Source organism: Pagrus pagrus (assembly GCF_965226575.1).
Source record: "Pagrus pagrus genome assembly, chromosome: 19".
In the NCBI taxonomy this organism is placed as follows: domain Eukaryota; kingdom Metazoa; phylum Chordata; class Actinopteri; order Spariformes; family Sparidae; genus Pagrus; species Pagrus pagrus.
Genome location: NC_140203.1, coordinates 24538121 through 24558171, shown reverse-complemented (window position 1 = coordinate 24558171; position 20051 = coordinate 24538121). Strand labels below are relative to the sequence as shown.

Genomic DNA, 20051 nt, shown 5'->3' with positions numbered 1-20051 from the left:
TTATCTATTGTATGATAAATAGAATGACTACACAACTACATTATGAGATCGAAGATGTGCAACATCTATTAAACAAACCCTGTGCCTGAGAATCTCCAACAGCCCAGACCTTATGTAAACTGCATCTTTGTAACAAAATGGTGTAGCACATACAGTACATCCTGCTATTGTAAACTTAATTCCTAAATGTATTTGGATGTGTCAGTCTCAGAACAACATGTTGCTGTCATATAGTAAGTGACATTGTAAGTATATGATGAAATGTAACGCCTATCAGAATAGAAACAAAAGGACATTTATTTAAAAAATATTTTGAGAATTTTACATGAATTCTAATTCCTCTATTATGCATAGTCTGGGTGTAACAGAGCACATACTGTACGTGAAGGAACAGAACTTCTGCGGGTCAACCAGCAGGGGGCAGCAGTGACCCTCAGATGCATCTTGTCAGCCGGACTTATCAACAAGAAGAAGAGCAGCAGGAAACGTCAGCAAACAAACCTGTCAGAAATGGTAAGAAAGATAAACCGATTAAAGTTGAATTAAAGGCAGCTCTGTGAAGCTTTAACTCGTCTATAGTTACCGACATATATACGGTATTATAGCAGGCTGAACCTGTGGACGCTTTCACCCAGTAATGAAGCTACGCCGGCTAACTCACAGTGACTCTAGCTAATCTTATGACAAACATGTAGTTAGAGACATTATTGTCTACCGTGAGCGTTTATCTCGGTAGTTTGCGTAAAATCGACTATAATCACCTTCCCCCCGGTGTAGTCTATAGTCAAATTAAACCTGAAAATGTGCAGAAACCGTAAATAACTACATAAATACCTTCACGATTCTGTCGACTTTCAAACAGGTTATCCCCCAAATATTCCCGTTCCGGTCATTCATTTAAACTTAAATTGAAATTATTTGAATGCTCGTTTTCTGCGACGATTTTACAAGAGAGTGTTTGTAGCTCATAAACCAAACGTATCTGATGTACGACATGCGTATATTTGCAGTAAAGAAGATAAGTTGTTAACTTGCAGATATTTGAATGGAGTTTGGCGTGACTCGTGTGTCGCCTGTCAAACCTCCCGGTCCTGTCGGTTCGGGATATTTTAATGTTTCACGTGATCCACTGTTCTGTGACATATCCGAATGTTTGTTTTGTGTTTTGTGAAAATCTCTGGTCCCCAAAAATAATGTGACGCATTTCATTTGACTTATTATAGCACGTGCATCTCAATAAATTAGGATATCGTGGAAAAGTGAATTTATTTCAGTAATTCAATTTAAAAAGTGAAAGTCATATATAGATTCATTACACACAAAGTGAAATATTCCAGCCTTTGTTTGTTTTAATCTTGATGTTTACAGCTTACAGCTCATGAAAACCCAAAGTTCAGTATCTCAGAAAATTAGCATATTGTGAAAAAGTTCAATATTGTAGACTCCAGGTGTGGCACTGTAATCAGCCAATTAACTCAAAACACCTGCAAAGGGTTCCTGAGCCTTTAAATGGGCTCAGTCTGGTTCTGTAGGCTTCACAATCATGGGGAAGACTGCTGACCTGACAGTTGTGCAGAAGACAGTCATTGACATCCTCCACAAGGAGGGTAAGCCTCAAAAGGTCATTGCTAAAGAAGCTGGCTGTTCACAGAGTGCTGTATCCAAGCATATTCATAGAAAGTTGAGTGGAAGGAAAAAGTGTGGTAGGAAAAGATGCACAAGCACCAGGGATAACCACAGCCTTGAGGATACCAGGACATTTTAGAGCACTTCATGCTTCCTTCTGCTGACGAGCTTTATGGAGATGCTGATTTCATTTTCCAGCAGGACTTGGCACCTGCCCACACTGCCAAAAGTACCAATACCTGGTTTAATGACCATGGGATTACTGTGCTTGATTGGCCGGCAAACTCTCCTGACCTGAACCCCATAGAAAATGTATGTAATGTACTGTATGAGAGACACGAGACCCAACAATGCAGACGAGCTGAAGGCCGCTATCGAAGCAACCTGGGCTTATCGACTGCATGCCACGCCGCATTGATTCAGTAATTCATGCAAAAGGAGCCCCAACCAAGTACTGAGTGCATATACAAGAACATACTTTTCAGAAGGCTGACATTTCGGTATTAAAAATCCTTTTTTTACTGGTCTTATGTAATATTCTAATTTTCTGAGATACTGAATTTAAGGTTTTCATGAGCTGTAAGCTGTAATCATCAAGATTAAAACAAATAAAGGCTGAAATATTTCACTGTGTGTGTAATGAATCTATATAATATGAGTTTCACTTTTTAAATTGAATTACTGAAATAAATTAACTTTTCCACAATATTCAAATTGATCGAGATGCACCTGTATATGCTCCTATATATATATATATATATATATCCAGATATCCCTAACTAATTTTGAGTAGTTTATGTATAGACAAAGCAGAGGGTGATTATTAAGTACTACATTTGTCTTTAAATGGGATTAAGTCATTTTAATGGCAGTTATTTCAGTAGATATACCAGATTTACAAAATAATAAACAGTAATATACAATAATATACAGTAGTTAGGTGGTGCCATCTGTTTGACTCTGATTTTTTTTACCAAAGTGCTGATATGAAAAATGTTTTTCCGTCTCAATTCTCAACATGATTTTACTGAACTGACCACCTGCGCTGCATGGCATGTTGGCTATGAAGTGAGTCTCTCATCTGTTGTCTCATCTGGCAGCAGTTTGTGACATCAAGATGAATGTTTTTTTCTTCGAGTTTTATTTACTTGTACTCAAAAGCAGATGAGTCACGTACTGACTTGTTCTGAGTTTGAAAATAAACAAACAGTTAGTTGACTAATCAGGAAGAGTACTACTCATCGTGGGTTTGACTCATACAAGAAACTAAAAGTCAGGTTATCCCCGCCTCTGCTGCTGGGATTTTTAACCTTTCTTTAATCCCCCCCCAAACTATCAGGGTATCAGTGGGAGTACTCGTTGAAGTCACAAACCATGTCAGCTGTTGGTTGCACCTGCGTCGTTATCACCTATTTATTACGTTTGTTTTGAGAAAATTTCAAAGTGTTCGGGTGGGATTTTGGTCATGCGTGCAATATAAAAGTTCCCCCAGGTGGTGTCTGCTCAATGTGTGTTTCTGTGTTTCCAGGCTACAGGAGTGGATCAAGCAGTTGGCATGAGTCTTGTTGTGTTCAGCCTCCTGCTGTTTACATACTACTCTGTATGGGTCATCATCCTGGTAGGTGTGACCACACAGAACAGTTTATAATACAATCAAAAGGAAGGGGCTGTATTTATGATTCTTATCTATCCCCTTAAAGATTTTATTCTGTCAAAATAAATGGCATAATCACCCAAGTGAACAAATATTTACCCCTGCAGTGAGTCATTTACTTAAATAAATGATTTGAAAAGCCACCACCTAGGTGCTTCAACTGTCTCACAAAATCTGAATACATGCAACTTCACGTTTTTACATTTTGATATGTTACCAGTAATTTCAGTTTTTTAAAAATAAAGTTAACAAAACTTTTAAAATTAAATATATGATGTATATTTTGTCCCTTTCCAGCCTTTTGTGGACAGTCATCATGTACTGCACAAGTATTTTCTTCCTCGGGAGTACTCCGTCATTCTGCCTGGCATTGCAGCCGTAATACTGCTCCTCTGTATAGGTGAGTAGGCCCAGACACACCAAGCTGACATCAAAGAACTGGCAGAGTGATTTCTCTCACCGCCAGGCTCCACCAGCGATTCAGTGTGCTCAGTTGGCGTAAAAGCCACCGACGTGGGCCAACTAGTGCCAACAGTGGGTGACACACAGAAAAAAGAAGGGCCACAGAAGCTCACTGACAGCTCTAGACATTGGCTGATGGCTGACTGTCGGCCTGTTGTGTCAGGGCCAGGCAACAAAGTCTGCACTCAAGTACTCTAAATTGGGACTCCGCAGACAAAGCCTCTAAATTGAAAATGTGTGTTATGTCAATGTCAAGTTTTATACCACTCTTATCTTTACCACAGGGGCCTTCACTGCAGTTATCATGTGGAAGAATCGCAAGCCAAAGAAAGTGGACTAATCTCAGGATGTTGGAGTGACTGCAGAGGACTGAAGTATGTGAAAATAACGTGGACGCTAAACCCTCTCTGTGAACAAAATCATGGCTCCTGAACCGCTGACATTTACATTTACAAAGTTATATTTGATAAAGGTGCAAAAAAAAAATCATCAAACATTATCAACAGAGTGAAGAAACAACAGTGTTGATGTTATGTCAAAGATGTGTATGTACTGTGTTGAAGAGATATCTACTGAAGCCCCGCCCTCTCCTTCCTCATAAAACCACTGAGCTCGCAGTCCGGATTGCTAATTGCGCTGCTAACTAGCTAACAGCAGCTACAGTTAGCAGCAGTTTGGCGGTTGCTCTGGTAATATGCTGGTCCATATATGTTTGGAGGGTGAATTCAAGAGATGAACAATTCTTACATATTGCACCTTTAACGAGAAAGTTTGGTGAGATCTTTTTTTTTACATTTTGGTTCTGTTTTCAGTTCAGTAGAAATCACTGACTGTGTTTTAAAGCCACTATGTGTTGAATGTAAAAGCTTCAGCACCCCTGAGCGGGGGTATAAAAAGAGACACTGAGAATGAGTCCGCCTAAAGCAAAACATGGACCACCAATTTTCACAGAGACTGTCTAATGATTCTGAAACTTACAAATTCTTCCAGCTCATGAGAACAGCTTGAAAGATGACATTAAAATCTGATACGTAGCTTTAAATTTGTCCAAAGGTTCTTTTTGTGACTCACGTGTTTTGTGATGTGTAGATCAGTTGCTGTGTTTTCTCCTCTTGTACGCAGAGGGAACTGTTAACAGGAACTCATTTAGCTGGAGCGTTCATGTCAGTTTATTAGCTGAAAGGTTATATTAATTCATATTTGTTAGACCAACATACTAGAAATGACCTGTGTGATTTAATTGGGAGAACTTGTGTTAGCATGTTGGAGTTCACAGCATCTCAGTTGACTGGTGTCAAATTTATTTGTTCTGTTGTATCAAATTGGCTCAAATTTAAGAGCAAAAACCCTAAACCCCGCCCCACTTTTCAACTGAAAAATACCTTCTGAAGATAAGAAGCACTAATCAGTTTCTCTGAGACACTGCCTGAGAGCCTGAGAGTCCTCATCCTTGGAGTCGATTCCCCTGATGCTTCCATCAGAATCAGAATCAGAATCAGAATTCCTTTATTTGTCCTGCAAATGGGGAAATTTCTTAGTCACAGCAGCCAAAGGACAGTTTCACACTTAAACAATAATAAAAAAGTAAGGGCAGGATGAAAATCCCTGTTTTGTGTTTCCAGGCACAGCTGACTCAGTCTCTCTCCAGTTTCACTTTTGAAGCAGTCAGAATGATTCTCTGACTGTTATTCTTTTTTTTGCCACCTCATCATGACATTCTGTGGCAGCAGGAATTGGTGGCTATGGTGGTCTGTTTCTGCAGTAAAGTCATTAGGAGATGCTTTGCACTCATTTATTTCCACCGTGGCAGCAAAACAGTAACAAGAGATTTGGAACTCCAACTTTACTGAAAGCAGCATGGGTCTTAAATTCTGTAAATACTGTGACAATGTGTCTGTTTCTTTAGTTTGTAAAAGTATGAATGATGAACCAGCGTACACATGGCTAAATCAAGGCCAACTGTTTTTTGTGTGCTTCAATAAAATGCTGATGCTTGAAAACGTGTTATATTTTTTCATTAGAAATGTATTGTATGTGTACTGTTCTTAAGTAAGAGGTCATTTTAGAAGATCGTCTAACCAGTTAGTACACTTCCATCTTCTCACACATCCTCCTCTTCTGCTGCTGGAAAAAGGTCACCTCTTCATCCTCTTTCCATGTTTGTTCTCATCTCCCAACAAGGAGATGAGATGAAGTGTAAACTCTCAAATCACCATCAAGCTCTCCTCAACAGGTTGATGACATGTTGGTTGGTCTGTGTTATTGGCTTCTTTTCGGTGTGTGTCTAACCTGTTGTGCTTCTGTTACTTTCTTTGTAAGAAATAATAATTCAACCTTAACACAGAAAAGGTGTTTTAACTGACTCGGCAGGAAGACAGCTGGGATCAGTACTGAACAAAGGTCATTTATGTGTCCTGTTTCAGATGATGCTCCTGGCATTTGGAGCCCCCTTGGAACTTGCAAATGTCAGACATAAAAAGTGGGATGATGTGACTCTGAAACATGTCTGAACAGCAGCTCACTAAAATGACCTGGGACATTTTTGGAAATTGGCAACTGGCACATATTGTTTCTTATGTATAATGAAAGACGGTCTATTAATGGTTCGGTACTAACCTAAATTCTGAACATATGGTCTCATAAAAAAACTACAAATACCACAAGCTAATTATATACTACAATAGACACAATCTATAGAGAGTGGGAGAAACTGGAGGGGCGATCCAGTGCTAGGTGTAACTTGGGTTACACCCTTGGAGAGATCTGAAAAGCGTTAAAATGACACTTTACATGTATATCATGGCAGTCTTGAGTTCCAATGATTTCCAAGTTTGGTTCAGTAATTAATTCATTATAGGTCTTCTGAAAATGTGACCAAATCTGCGGGATCAATAATATACATACAGTAACTTGAACGATCAGTTTTGGTGATTATAGAAAGTTGTGTGAATCAAATGTTCTTTGTAGCATCTTAACTTCTTCTGACTGATTCTGATTGATAACAGCTGCTGACTCTGGGTCCATTTTAATAGGGCTTGTATGATACAGCCATTAGACTCAGCCACAGACACTACAATGGGAAAGTCTAAGGAGCTCAACATTGATCTGAAAGAGCTCATTATTGATTTGAACAAGTCAGGAAAGTCACTTGGAGCCATTTCAAAGCAGTTACAGGTCCCAAGATCAACTGTACAAACAACTGTCTGTAAGTATAAAGTGCATGTCACAGTTGTGTCACTGCCACGATCAGGAAGAAAACACAAACTATCATCTGCTGCTGAGAGAAAACTGGTCAGGATGGTCAAGAGTCAACCAAAAACCACCAAAAAGCAAGTCTGCAATGAATTAGAAGCTGCTGGAAGACAGGTGTCAGAGTCAGCAGTCCAGTGTGTTTTACATCAACATGAGCTGAGAGGCTGCCGTGTTAGAAAGAAGCCCTTGATCCAGACGCAGCACCTTAAAGCTCCACTGAAGTTTGCTGCTGATCACATGGACAAAGGAAAACCTTCTGGAGGAAATCTCTGTGATCACATGGAACAAAAACTGTGTTGTTTGGCCACAGTGAGCGGCAATATCTTGGAGGAGAGAAGGTGAGGCCTTTAACTCCAACAACACCAGACCTACTGTCCAGCATGGTGCTGGTAGTATTATGCTGTGGGGCTGGTTTGCTGCCAGTGGATCTGCTGCTCCAAAGAAAGTAAATGGAATAATGAAGAAGGAGGATTATCTCCAAATTCTTCAGGAAGACCTCAAATCATCAGCAGAAGATTGGCTCTTGGGTGCAGTTGAGTGTTCCAACAGGACAATGATCCAAACACACATCAGAAGTGGTAAAGGAACTGATCAATCAGGCTAGAATTGAGCTTTTGGAATGGCCTTCACAAAGTCCTGACTTGAACCCCATCAGAACATGTGGACTGTGCTGAAGAAAAAAGTATGTCAGGAAGCCAACAAATTCCGTTAAACTTCACTGATTCTGTCAAGAAGAGTGGTTAAAATTCAGCCAGAGGATGACCAGAAGCTCGTGGGTGGCTATCAAAAGCACCTAACTGAGGTGAAAATTGAGTTTTCAGAGTTTTGGAGATACCAGCTGTAGAGATGTCTGTCTTCTCTCTTACATAATGGAACTAAATGGCATTAGGCTTGTGGTGATCAAGACATCCAGTTACTGAAGATAATCCGCAGCCTTTTTGTGAGCCGTTTCCTGTTGCAACTATTTTCTTCCACGTCATCGTGCGAAGCATGAGTGTAATTACTCATGGACGAAAGGCATGACATTTACATCCTGTGCTGTCATCCTGTGCTGTCAAAAGGTGATACAGTGTAGTTTAGTAGAAAGAAAACAGATGTACTTTTCTGTAGCAGATTTATTTGTACAGCTGGGAGAGCTGGTGTAGTTTTCTGTTAGATGTGTGTAAAGTTATGTTCTGTAAACTTTTAGCTGCTCTCTGTCAAGTGGCTCCGCTCTTAAATTCTTAAAATTGCTCTGGCTCAGCTGCTTATCAAAAGGCTGTCTTCAGAAGCTACCGTTATTAGCTAAGGTATTCATCAACTGCAAGCTTTGAATCATAAAAATAATATCTTTGTGATTTTCCAATCTGGTTTTAGAGAAAAAAACACAGCACTGAAACTGACTTGTTGCCGTCAGCTGATGAAGGCCATAAATACATTCTTTTTCTCAGAGATTTAAGCACCGTTGACTGTGACATCCTTTTGGACCAATGTCAAACCTGGATAGGTATCAGTGGCTTGGCTCTGCAATGGTTTAGGTCATACCTAAAGGACATCAGGCGTTCACTGTGGGGTGCCCCAGGGTTCAGTGCTGGGTCCAATCCTCTTTTCAATATACATGCTCCCTTTTGGCCACCTGAGACGGACACATAATATCAGTTTCCATTTGTAGGCAGACGATACGCAACTATCCTCATGACATCCACAAGTAGATGTCACAGGAGTTAAATGCTGATAAGACAGAGATAATGATCATAGGCCATGATTGTGCAAATACCTACATTTCTAACAGCCTTGGTTCTCTGTCCCATTCTATAACATTGCTATCAATAGTCTTGCTCGTGCCCGGGAGAGGATGATCTTCAACCCAGTCCTCCAAGCACATTATTTTAGGGGTTGGAGGACAACTCTGGATTAATACACAAAGGCGATAGAGCCTTTGTAGGTAGGACTCCCTGACTCCGAATGACCTGCCTGAGGAGATCATGACTGCAACTATCTTTTTTAAATCAGTCTTGAAAACCCACTGCTTTTCAGTGATTTTATTCTCTTTATGACATGTTTTATGTGTTTAGTTGTTTGGCTTTTGCCTCATTTTATCTGCTTTGTGTAATATTACTTTTGATAAGGAGGTTACAGTTTTCACCTGTCTGTCTGTCTGGCTGTTGGTTTGTTGGTTTGTTGGTTTGTCAGAAGGATTACACAAAAACTACATAACAGAAATCCACAAACCTTGGATGGCTTAGGGTTAGTTTCCTTTAAAAACGGTCAGACTAGGAGGGACATGTCAAGGATGGCATTGGCATTTTCAGTAGCCAATAGCTTTAGTGCTGAATGTGAATTACTTGCAACAAGTAAAGCCATCTGTTCATCATGAAACTGTCTAAATCTGCGAGGGTTCAGGCAGAGCAGCCGGAGGAGATCAAAGGGAAAACCAGAAAACATCGTCTCCATTAAATACGATCCAGTTTTGATCAAATCAGTGAATAAAGTTATAAATGTGAGTTTTGTTCTGGTGGTTTTAATTACCTGCTGTAGAGCCTTCCTGTCCTGAGCCGTGATGAATCATGTCAGTTTGTGATGGCTCCAGTCAGGATGCTTTCTATTGCTCTTGTGTAAAAGTTGATTAGGATCTTGCTCTGGAATGTAGCCTTCCTAAGTTTATGTAGGAAGTTGATCCTTTTCTGTGTTTTTTTAACCAGGGTGGTGATGTGTGATGACCAACACAGGTTCTCAGTGTCGGTAATTTCAAGGAACCTAAAACCGTTCACCAGTTCCACTGATGTAGACATGGGAGTGTGTCTTTGCCTCCTTTTTTTCTTTTTTAATAAAACTTGACTGGATTCTAATATATTTTTCATTTTTGGCATTTTGTTAAATAGGGGCACAATGTGATTTGAACTAAAACTGGTTAAAAGGCATTTTTCATTTGAACCCAGCTTTTACATCGTTTTTCTTTTTATCAAACTGTTATTCTTCCACAACACAATGGAGATCATGATTCCACCTGCATTGTCTGGTTGTCCTGTGGTTGGCTGTGATAGATGGTTAAGTAGTTATGGTGGTGAAACAGCACTGTGGAATTTGATATTGGATTAGGCTTGATTAAATTAAAGGGGACTGTTGGGCCTTGGAGGAGGTATGCGCTCAACTAAGTGCCATTCAAGTTTGGTTCTGTTCTTATTGTAAAGCATGTTATAACTGTGTTTTGAGAGGTGTTTTAAATTAAGTTTTATTATTCTTATTATAAATATTGAATCACTGCACCGGTATTTTTGCTGACAGATAGCTGAACCACAGCCAGCAGTCATCAGTTGATGAGTCAGCAGGGTTTGCTCAGTGGCTGTATTGCCACCTTCCTTACAAACTGGGCACACGCACAGATCGACCCAAAAAGGGCTTGAGCACCTGCCCTACACACTCAGAATAGACAAGTGCCCTCTGCCATTGTTTGGGTTTTTTCTTTTGTTGATTTCCTGTTTTATTTTGTAGATATATATCTTGTGTCACCACCAAACTGATCGGCTATAACTTGAAAACACCTTCATCCAAAAACTGCCTTTGTCCTCTCCTTCCTGACATGTCTCCTCTCCTAACAGTAGCTCCTGAAGCATGAGGTTTTAATTTCCAACAGGCTGAGATAAATATCGTGTGAAAGAGCAGAGACATGGCCGTCATTTGTCTGGTTAATTCTGATTGAAGCAGACAGGAAACAGTGTGTGTTGGAAACAAGGGTCACTATGCCACAAAGTTTGGTGCAACTTCACTGTTATTGTATAAATGATTTATTGAAAACATGACACCATCATAATTATGCACAGAAATAATGGTGTCCCGACCTTCACCATCTCCAGAAACATGAATTCAATTTAGAAAGGAGCGCACTGGCCACATATTTGTGCAGTATAAAGAGACACACAGATGGATAATATGGATAATATAATGTTGCTGGTACTTTATTCCAGGTCTTGGCTTTTCATTTGTGTTTTAGAGATCTAATTATAAACTTGTTGGTCATTCATTTTGATCATCTGCTTGATTTAATGCACAGAAAGGAAAGGCTGATGCTGATATGCCCGCCTACAAGTATAAATCACTCATCACTAAAAATGTTTGTCTAGTGTGACAAAGGTCAAAAATGCTCCATAGTTAACAACACTGATGTTGTGATAAGCAGACATACAAAAATTGGTATCATCATCATATTGGCCTCAAAAAACCAACCAAACACAAAACTACAGGAAATCTGTTTGCCGGCCTTTAAATTGCATCACTTCTAATTTTCCTTTCTGGAAGACACCACCGATTGAATGTGACTGAACTGGTCTGACTGAACAATGAATGAATCTCACGAAATTTTAACCTGAACACTGTGCATTGTGAGCAGCATGGATGTGCCAGGATTTTTCCTCTGCCAGTGCTGAGGTGGGGTTGACCAATATGTGGCGGGTGAAGAAAATAGTTGATTTTCAAATCTTTGGAGTTACTTATTAGGAAGTATTCATTTTTTTCAATAAACGCGGCACGTAAAAATGTGCATAAAAATGTAGTTTTTAATTGAATTTAGCAAAAAATATACGACAGAACCTCTATAAGCCTGATACATGTGACCACAAGGCTACGACAAAACAAGTCTTCGGGTGCTGAGGTGAACAACTTAAACATGGAAAGCACCGTGCCACCACAATTAATAACAACATTCAAAATAGCAACAATAAAAAGTGCATTCGTTCCATATGCATATTCAGATAACTCTGCATTTATAATAATTTTTTGGATGCCGTAAGTCACAATGAAATGATAAATATCCAAAGTGCAGCCACAACAAGAAGTGGGTGAAATACTTCATATTTAATGAGGAAAATATGAATTAGTCTACTGCAGCCATCCTCCAGCAGCAGAAACTGTAAGTGTGTCCCCTGTGCACTTTTACGCACACTTGTTGTCTAGTTTAATCCTGTTCTGTTTGCATTTCAAAAACTGATTTCATAAAAGAGAGACGAAAAGAGAACTCTGTCAGGTCACTGAGTGACGCTTGAGGAGTGAGTTTCGTGCACGTCCTATTAGCTATTCTGGCATGTGGTTTAATACTTTCTGGTGTCTGATATAAACATAATAAGTTGTTCTCCATGGTCCTTGGTCTTCTCTATCATCAGCCTCCCCCGCCACCTATGACCCTTTGCCTGTCAGCTGTGCATACATGCAGTCGGGGATCAGATTGGGAACAGAATGACTGGTTATTAACTTTTACATATTTCTTGATCAATGATAAAACAAAACTGTAAAATGCTTAACTGGGGCTATATAGATTTGTAATGTATCTGAAGCACACCCTCCAGTGTAGTGCCGTCCCTGATGAACAGAATGTGATCGTGAATGGCAGTTTGGCAACATTGGGGTGGAAATAGAGAATTGGTGGGTGGGGTGAGGGCCCCTTTTTCTCCTGAGCCCCTGCCCCCCAAATGTCTATGCACTTCCCTGTTATAAACCCATATGATGACCAGAATGTTTAACATTTGTTAACGGTTTAGTCATTTTTATTTTACTTTATTGATGCGTATGTTTCGTTCAATGTCAATATTTGTGTTTTGGCATGCACATAATTCCCAACTGATGAGTGTATTCGCGTGATGTGAGCCTATCAAAGTGGAGAGTGCGCAGAGTGGTCAGTGATGTGTATGGGTGTGACCGCAGGCTCCACTCGAAGTCATCACACAGTCAGTCTGCAGGGTAACATGTGACGCTCACTCACACACACACACACACACACCCATACTCACCCAACCACCCAGACACACACGCACACACACGGACCGAGCCCGGCGGCTGCGCACCGACCTGCTCCGCGCTGCGTCCCCGAGCCACACCGAGGCAAGTACAACACTTTCATGGGAAGATGACAGCTTTATAAGCAGCTGTACATTTGACGTGTTGTAGTTCATTGTGAGCTTAATAACGCTGTTTGTCTTCCCGGCTTTGGCATTGAAGTGTATAATGATGTATCCCTTTATAAATCCTGCTTCTTTAGCTCAGAATAAGCTCTTAACGGGCTGATATTCAGTGGGTATGTCCACATGTAGGCTATGTGTCATTCAACAGAACCAGGTTTTGCCAAATGTGTCGGTCCATAGTCATTATGGACTGACAAATCTGGCAGAACCTGGTCCTCAGTCCATAATGACTAAGCATTCCTCATCAGCAAGGAGGCAGTTCACCAGGCTTCCATTTAAAGCTGTAAACAAAACTTCAATCAAACATCTTGTGTTTTATGTGTCACACCACTGAATTATGCCACATTGTGAAATAGTTCCTGGAGCACATTAAACCAAATGATAAAACCAAATCAGTCATCACAAGGCAGACAGGATGAGGTTAGGGGCTTGAACCTATATTACATCTGTGATCCAGGACTTGAAATGCAGCCTGTGTTTATGTTGTCATCAGGCGGCCCACTCAGCATCACTTGTTTGACATGTGGAGAGCACATGTTATTGTTCCTCATGTCAGACAGTCGGGCTTCGTGGTGTCTCAGCCCAACCAGTAAAACACAGTGAATTAGAGGGAACTCCCTGATGACACTGTGGACTCACTCACACAATCATACTAAAGCCATTTGCTCTGTAAGACACATCAGAGGACACGATTCATGGAAAGAACAGTTTGGTATACTAGAGGGCTGCTATCTGACCATTGTTTAGTCTAGTGGAACCGGATAAACAGTGGTGGTTGTTGGACAAATGAGCTGTCATTGCATTCACTGCCTATTCAAGCCAGTGGGGCCAGCCAGTGTAGCTCAGCCTCAGTGGACACAATGTAGATGTGAGGCCGAGTCAATCCGCAGAGTACACAAGTAGTTCTGATCAAGCGATCTGATTGGTCATTTCCGTGGCAACAGTGTAACTGCCAGAGCTGGAGCAAATATCAACAAATAATACAACAAATGCTCATGAAAGTATAATAATGTAATATAAATATAGTTATACACAGGGTGTGATTTGTGAAGATATCAGATGGGGGAAATAAATAAGACGCCAGTCACAGTGGGCCAGAATAGATCTTAATGCTGTTTCCTGCAGCTGTTGAAATAACCTTTATAGAATAATCATGAATGTGAATGTGAACAATTTTGGAACTTGAACTTGAACCACTGCATTTGCAAAGCTCTCCAACCTATTTATATAAAGTAATTCATCGGATTAAACGAGTTAGTCTTATTTTCTTTTCAATCAAACTTTTTAAAATACATTGAATATATTATGTTGTTAGATTGCTGTTAGACAGCAAGTAAAAAACAGCGTTAATGCAGGTGTGAGCCTCCATTGTGTCAGTGAGCTAGAGAGCAAACAAATACGATGGATGATAGGGGATATTCCACGATCTCTGGAGATCAATAGGGACTAGATACTGTCTCTGTTGCAAGGTCGTTACTCAGGGCATGCTGGAGTAGTAGACTTGGTGTCAGTACATAGGAGTCTACTGATGTGAGTGATTGTTTTCCAGTTTTTAGTAATTTTATTGAAAATTAATGTCACTGTTATATTGGCCAGAGCAGCTTCACTCCTCAGGCTGTGAGACTCCTGAACTCATCCTCTGCAGTCCACTAATACAGTAGTTTTGTTTTTTTTACTTTTTCTGTGATGGAGCTCAAAAGGGCTCAAACTCAATTTTGTTTTGCAACCCCGCTGTTGTTAACTGATAAATGCAACCTTGTAACCTAATAACCATGCTATTTCTAGCCATGCTAATGAAGTTGAACTTGTTAGAACATCTATCTGGCCGTGAAGAAATGGATTACATCAGACAAACCACAGCCCCATTCTCTGTTTGAGAAAGAGTGTTCATTGTTAGACAGGAAAAAACACTGACTGGAGTGAAACTCAAAATGTGCCAAGAAATAAATATGTTCAGCAAGTACAGGTGTCACAATATCAATTTAAAATCAAAACTCATCGAAATGAGCCTTTAATTTCAACTATCGAAATCAAATGCAGTTTCGTTGCAGATACAGTTGTAGTCAAACAACTTTACATCTACTTGTAAAGAACATGTTTATCATGACAGTCTTCAGTTCCAGTGATTTCTACAGCTCTCAGTTTTCTGTGATGAATGAGTGGAACACAAACTACTTTGTCACAAAGGAGCACAAGAGCAAAAAGTCACAAAGAGTAGCACTAGCAGTGTAGCCAGCCTCTGCAAAGCTACTCTGAGAACACATAAATAAAAACCCAAGCACGAAACACAGAAAACTCCACGCACAAAGTCCAAATTATGATAGCTTGTTTGATACAGCCATTAGACTCAGTCACAAGCACTGCAATGGGAAAGTCTAAGGAGCTCAACATTGATCTGAAAGAGCTCATTATTGATTTGAACAAGTCAGGAAAGTCACTTGGAGCCATTTCAAAGCAGTTACAGGTCCCAAGATCAACTGTACAAACAACTGTTTGTAAGTATAAAGTGCATGTCACAGTGGTGTCACTGCCACGATCAGGCAAAAAACATAAACTATCATCTGCTGCTGAGAGAAAACTGGTCAGGATGGTCAAGAGTCAACCAAAAACCACCAAAAAGCAAGTCTGCAATGAATTAGAAGCTGCTGGAAGACAGGTGTCAGAGTCAGCAGTCCAGTGTGTTTTACATCAACATGAGCTGAGAGGCTGCCGTGTTAGAAAGAAGCCCTTGATCCAGGCACATGTGGACTGTGCTGAAGAAACAAGTCTGTGTCAGGAAGCCAACAAATTCAGTTAAACTTCACTGATTCTGTCAAGAGGAGTGGTTAAAATTCAGCCAGAGGACGACCAGAAGCTTGTGGATGGATATCAAAAGCACCTAAGTGAGGTGAAAATGGCCGAGAGACATTTAACCAAATATTAGAATTACTGTAGTTTGTGTTCCGCTCGTCCATCACAGAAAACTGAGAGCTGTAGAAATCACTGGAACTGAAGACTGCCATGATAAACATTTTCTTTATGACTGGATGGAAACTTCTGACCATGACTGTACATAATGTGTCTCATTTTCCCCATTAACAGTGTCTACAACTACAGTAAATGTAGTTGTAAGATGAGTCAGAGACAGAGTCTACCAGGTGTCAAATGTGGGCATAATCTGGTAAGACTCTCCTCCACACTGACAGTCTGTACCGAAAGTCAGTTAACAAAAAACTCTGCTGAGCGTCTCTGTTGTGTTTTGGTGTCGTTAATCTCTGTAGATTTCTCTCTCTCTCTGAAATCTACATTGCTTGGTATGGCACAGGATATGTATGCCAACATGGTGCTGACAAGTGCAACTCATAAAAAATGTACATGACAGTCGTCAGGGCATAAAAGTCTAAGTCGAACAATAGCATAGCTGTCAGTGCTGAAAACATTTTGAAATTTAAAATTGAATTGAGCCATGATCCTAATATCGAAAGTTGAAATGAATCTAACAAACCTATAAGCAACATTTTGTCTTCTGCTTCCATTATGTTTACAAAGCTGCTGTGGAAGGCGAAGGGAACATGTTCAGTGACAAAGGGTATCATAGAGCACGATTAATCTGCATTACTATTTTCAATGTTTTATTTAGAGCGTATCTTTATTTGTTATTTATTCCTATAAATAATTTAAATAACGTTATTTTAATAACCCTCTTAATAACACTAAGTTAACCACTGCGTCGGGTTATCAAAACATTATGTTCTGTCTCTGGTCCAAGACATAAAATGCTGTGCAGTGTTTCCCACAGGTTGAGAATTTACTGTATTTGAGTTGGTGGCGTTTCACAGCGTGGCATTTCACAGTGCTGTATCGTAGGCAACTGGACTTGTTTCAGTTTCTTCAGGAGGTTTCACCTCTCATCCAAGAGCCTTCTTCAGTTCTAACTAACTGGAGGGGAGTTGCAGGCTTTTAAACTCTGTGTGGGTGATAAGTAATGTCTTAGGCCACCTCCTCTGTTCAAAGACAGTCGTTCCTGTTTGACATAGATGGATTCTTTTACTCCTCTTACAAACCATCTGTCTTCTCTGGACAAGATGTTTACATTGTTGTCCTTAAAGGAATGATTTTTCTCCTTCAGATGTAAGTGGACAGCAGAGTCTTGACCTGAGGAGTTGGCCCTCCTGTGTTGTGCCATTCGTTCATGGAGAGGTTGTGTTGTCTCCCCAATGTACAAATCTGTGCAGTCCTGGCTGCATTGAACAGCATAAACTACATTACTCTGTTTTTGCCTGTGTGTTTTGTCCTTAGGATGGACAAGAGTCTGCCTCAGTATGTTGGTAGGTTTGAAGTAAACTGGGATATGATGTTTATTAAAGATCCTACTGAGTTTCCCAGATGTTCCTGCGACGTAGGGAATGACGATGTTGCTATGTTTTTCTGTCTCTTCCTCTCTGTCTGCTATGAAATTTTTTAGTCCAGTTATTTAGAACTGAATAAATCTCTTGGATGAGAGGTGAAACATCTTCAAGAAGTCCAGTTGCCTACGATACACACATCATTTATGTATTTATTTTTACTGCGACTCACCAAATCAAGAGTTCCTGTTTCAGTGAGCCTCTCTCTCTGTCACACGTATCTATGAGCTTACAACAAAGAACGGGCTGTTACTGTCCTGATTTGACAACATTTATATCATATTTTTACTGTTTTTATTTGAGTAACATTTTAACTGTTCAGCAGCAGGGCCTCTCCCAACAGAGTCACCCAGTGTCTGACAAAAGCCCCCTGACATGCTTTCCACATTCCACAAAGAGCTGCAGAACTGGTTGTGTGGATTGGCATGTGATTCAATGAGCCCAAGTAGATACTATGTATGGGAAACACTGGGCATAACACCCATAGCTAAAGACAACAACTTTAAGGCCAACTGTTGTCTTCCATGTTACTCAGTGCATGAGTTGATGTGAATCAATCAGCACTCCTCAAATTTGACAAGTTTGACCATGAAAGTCCACTGTATGAAATGATACCTCTGTGTCTTCATTGAAAATTGTATTTTTTATTTTATCTGCCTGGATGGGTCTTAATTTACCTGTTTAGGCTTGCCAAGTAAAGCTTATGTATGGGAAGCACTGCTGTGTGACTCCCCACTCCTCCCACTCCCAAAAAGTCCAGAGCAAAGCAACAAAGAGAAACATGAAATCATTAATAAACCCTAGACTAGAAAAAATGTAAATAAATGACAACAATCTCTAAACCTAAACGTGTAACCATTAAATGAGAGAAAAAGTGAAGGCAACAAACAAAAAGAGCTTCTCGCTCCTTCCAGCTGCTACTGGGTGCTCCATATTTGCAGGATAGTATTTACATATAGCAATATTTAACTAACAGGACTTGAAGCTTCTGTCAGAATCGCTTAATATGCACAAAACTTTACAAACTTATCAAGAGACTGCTATATAGTTACTCAGAACACTCAAAGAAGTACATGCTGGCTCATTCTTTGAGGTGGGAGGGGAGAGGGAGACATCTGCCATAACACATGATGAAGGGTCATAACACCACCTCACGCAAAAATCAAACATTTCCACGCTGTGTCGTCCAAAACAGGTTTTTCCAAGGCGCCTGGAGGGAGGAGTCTCTGTGATCAGGTCAGAAGTCAGACTAACCAAGTTTTGAACATGATTTATGTTGACCTCTGAAAGCTTAATTAAGTTGAACCAACTTAACACATTATAATGCCAAGTCAGCTACTGTTTTGCTCAAATTTATTGCAGCGGACTTCAAAATGATTTCCATAAAAACGATGTTAATACCCTGTTATCATGTGTGGAACCTCCTCCTACATGTGTACGGCCAGTCTGCTCTACCAAACAAGCCCAGAGACTGTAGTTGCGGCAGCCAGTCATGGTGGTGTGTTTACTGGGGCAGCTACGGCTCACAGTCCGCTGCATCAGCTCCACTGCTGGCTGTTTGTTTAAAACAACCACGTAAAAAACACAAGCACAGCCCATTAACACCAGACAACCACTGAACATACAATTAAGAAATAATAATGTGTCAGTTACGCTGTCAGAGATTTTCGTGGCCCTGGTAGTCCACTGGACAAAACGGACGAAGAAGAGTGCCTTCTTCTTAAAATGTTTTTATTGAGTGATGCAACACAAGGCCAGTGCTAGACATGGTAGGAACAACACTAACAAAGAAAGACAAAACAGACAGTGTAGACAATGTGGATAACGAGACAAGACAAGACAAATAAACAAACAAACAAAAGCAAATTGGTGCAATTAGTGCATTTTATGTAAATTTGAAATTGGGAGTGTTGTAACAGTGTGTTGTCCTGTGAATTTTGTATGTATTGTTTGTGTACATTCTACGAGTGTAAAGTTAAGATACTATAATGATAATAATCGAGAATTTAGCTGTAATGCTAATAATAATGATAATAATATGAAAATAATAACAACAATAATAATGTATTTTTTATCTTAACGATACCATTAACGGCAATAATATTATTATTATAATTTCATCACCATCAACATTTTATTTTCAGTATGCTTTATGTAAAATTAACTATATTATTATCATTTATTAAAAATCTAAGGGATAGTGTTATGTAGTAATAATTTAAATAACAATAATAACAATAACAGCAAAACCAATAATAATGATAACAACGATACTAAAAACAACAACAAAAAAGTAAGAAGAGAGAAATAAATAAATACATCTGTAAATAAAAATAAAAACTAAGGCAAAAATATGAATAACAGACTGTAATCCAAAAGATATTCACATAGTAATATAATATTATAATATATTGATATAATATGATTGACAAATGATAATTCTTCACCACCATGATTCAATGGGTATATAAGTTAGTTAATATATAATGTATATTACTACAGCAAGAAAAGAAAGAAAAAAAACATACATACATACACACACATACACCAATAATAATGATAATAATAACAATGACAGCAGCAGCTACATCAGTAATAATAACAGTACTGATAGGCTAATCATAGTAATAATAACAATAACAAGAGTTTGTGTATGTATGAGTGTGTTCAGTGGCAGATGGTAATTTGTTGATGAGTGTGGACCAGGTTTTTTTGAAGTCAATGATTTTATGGTTGATTGAA

At 39.5% G+C, this 20051-nt stretch overlaps 2 protein-coding genes across 3 annotated transcripts in view; both read left to right on the top strand.

Moving 5' to 3' along the window:
* Positions 1–397: 397 nt before the first annotated feature.
* dpm2 (dolichyl-phosphate mannosyltransferase subunit 2, regulatory) lies at positions 398–5742 on the top strand. The gene is made up of 4 exons (XM_084382775.1): positions 398–513; positions 3155–3244; positions 3578–3680; positions 4027–5742. The coding sequence occupies exons 1-4, from the start codon at positions 511–513 to the stop codon at positions 4080–4082; spliced, it is 252 nt and encodes an 83-aa protein (XP_084238901.1). The 5' UTR covers positions 398–510; the 3' UTR covers positions 4083–5742.
* Positions 5743–12782: 7040 nt separating this feature from the next.
* pip5kl1 (phosphatidylinositol-4-phosphate 5-kinase-like 1) overlaps positions 12783–20051 on the top strand; it is a 47397-nt gene continuing 40128 nt past the window's right edge. Inside the window, exon 1 of one of the 2 annotated variants that reach the window (XM_084383790.1) lies at positions 12783–12844. The gene's annotated coding sequence lies outside the window, so the exon portion shown is untranslated. Of the gene's footprint in view, positions 12845–18529; positions 18546–20051 lie in introns of those variants that run through there. The other variant, XM_084383793.1, reaches the window with a different exon arrangement.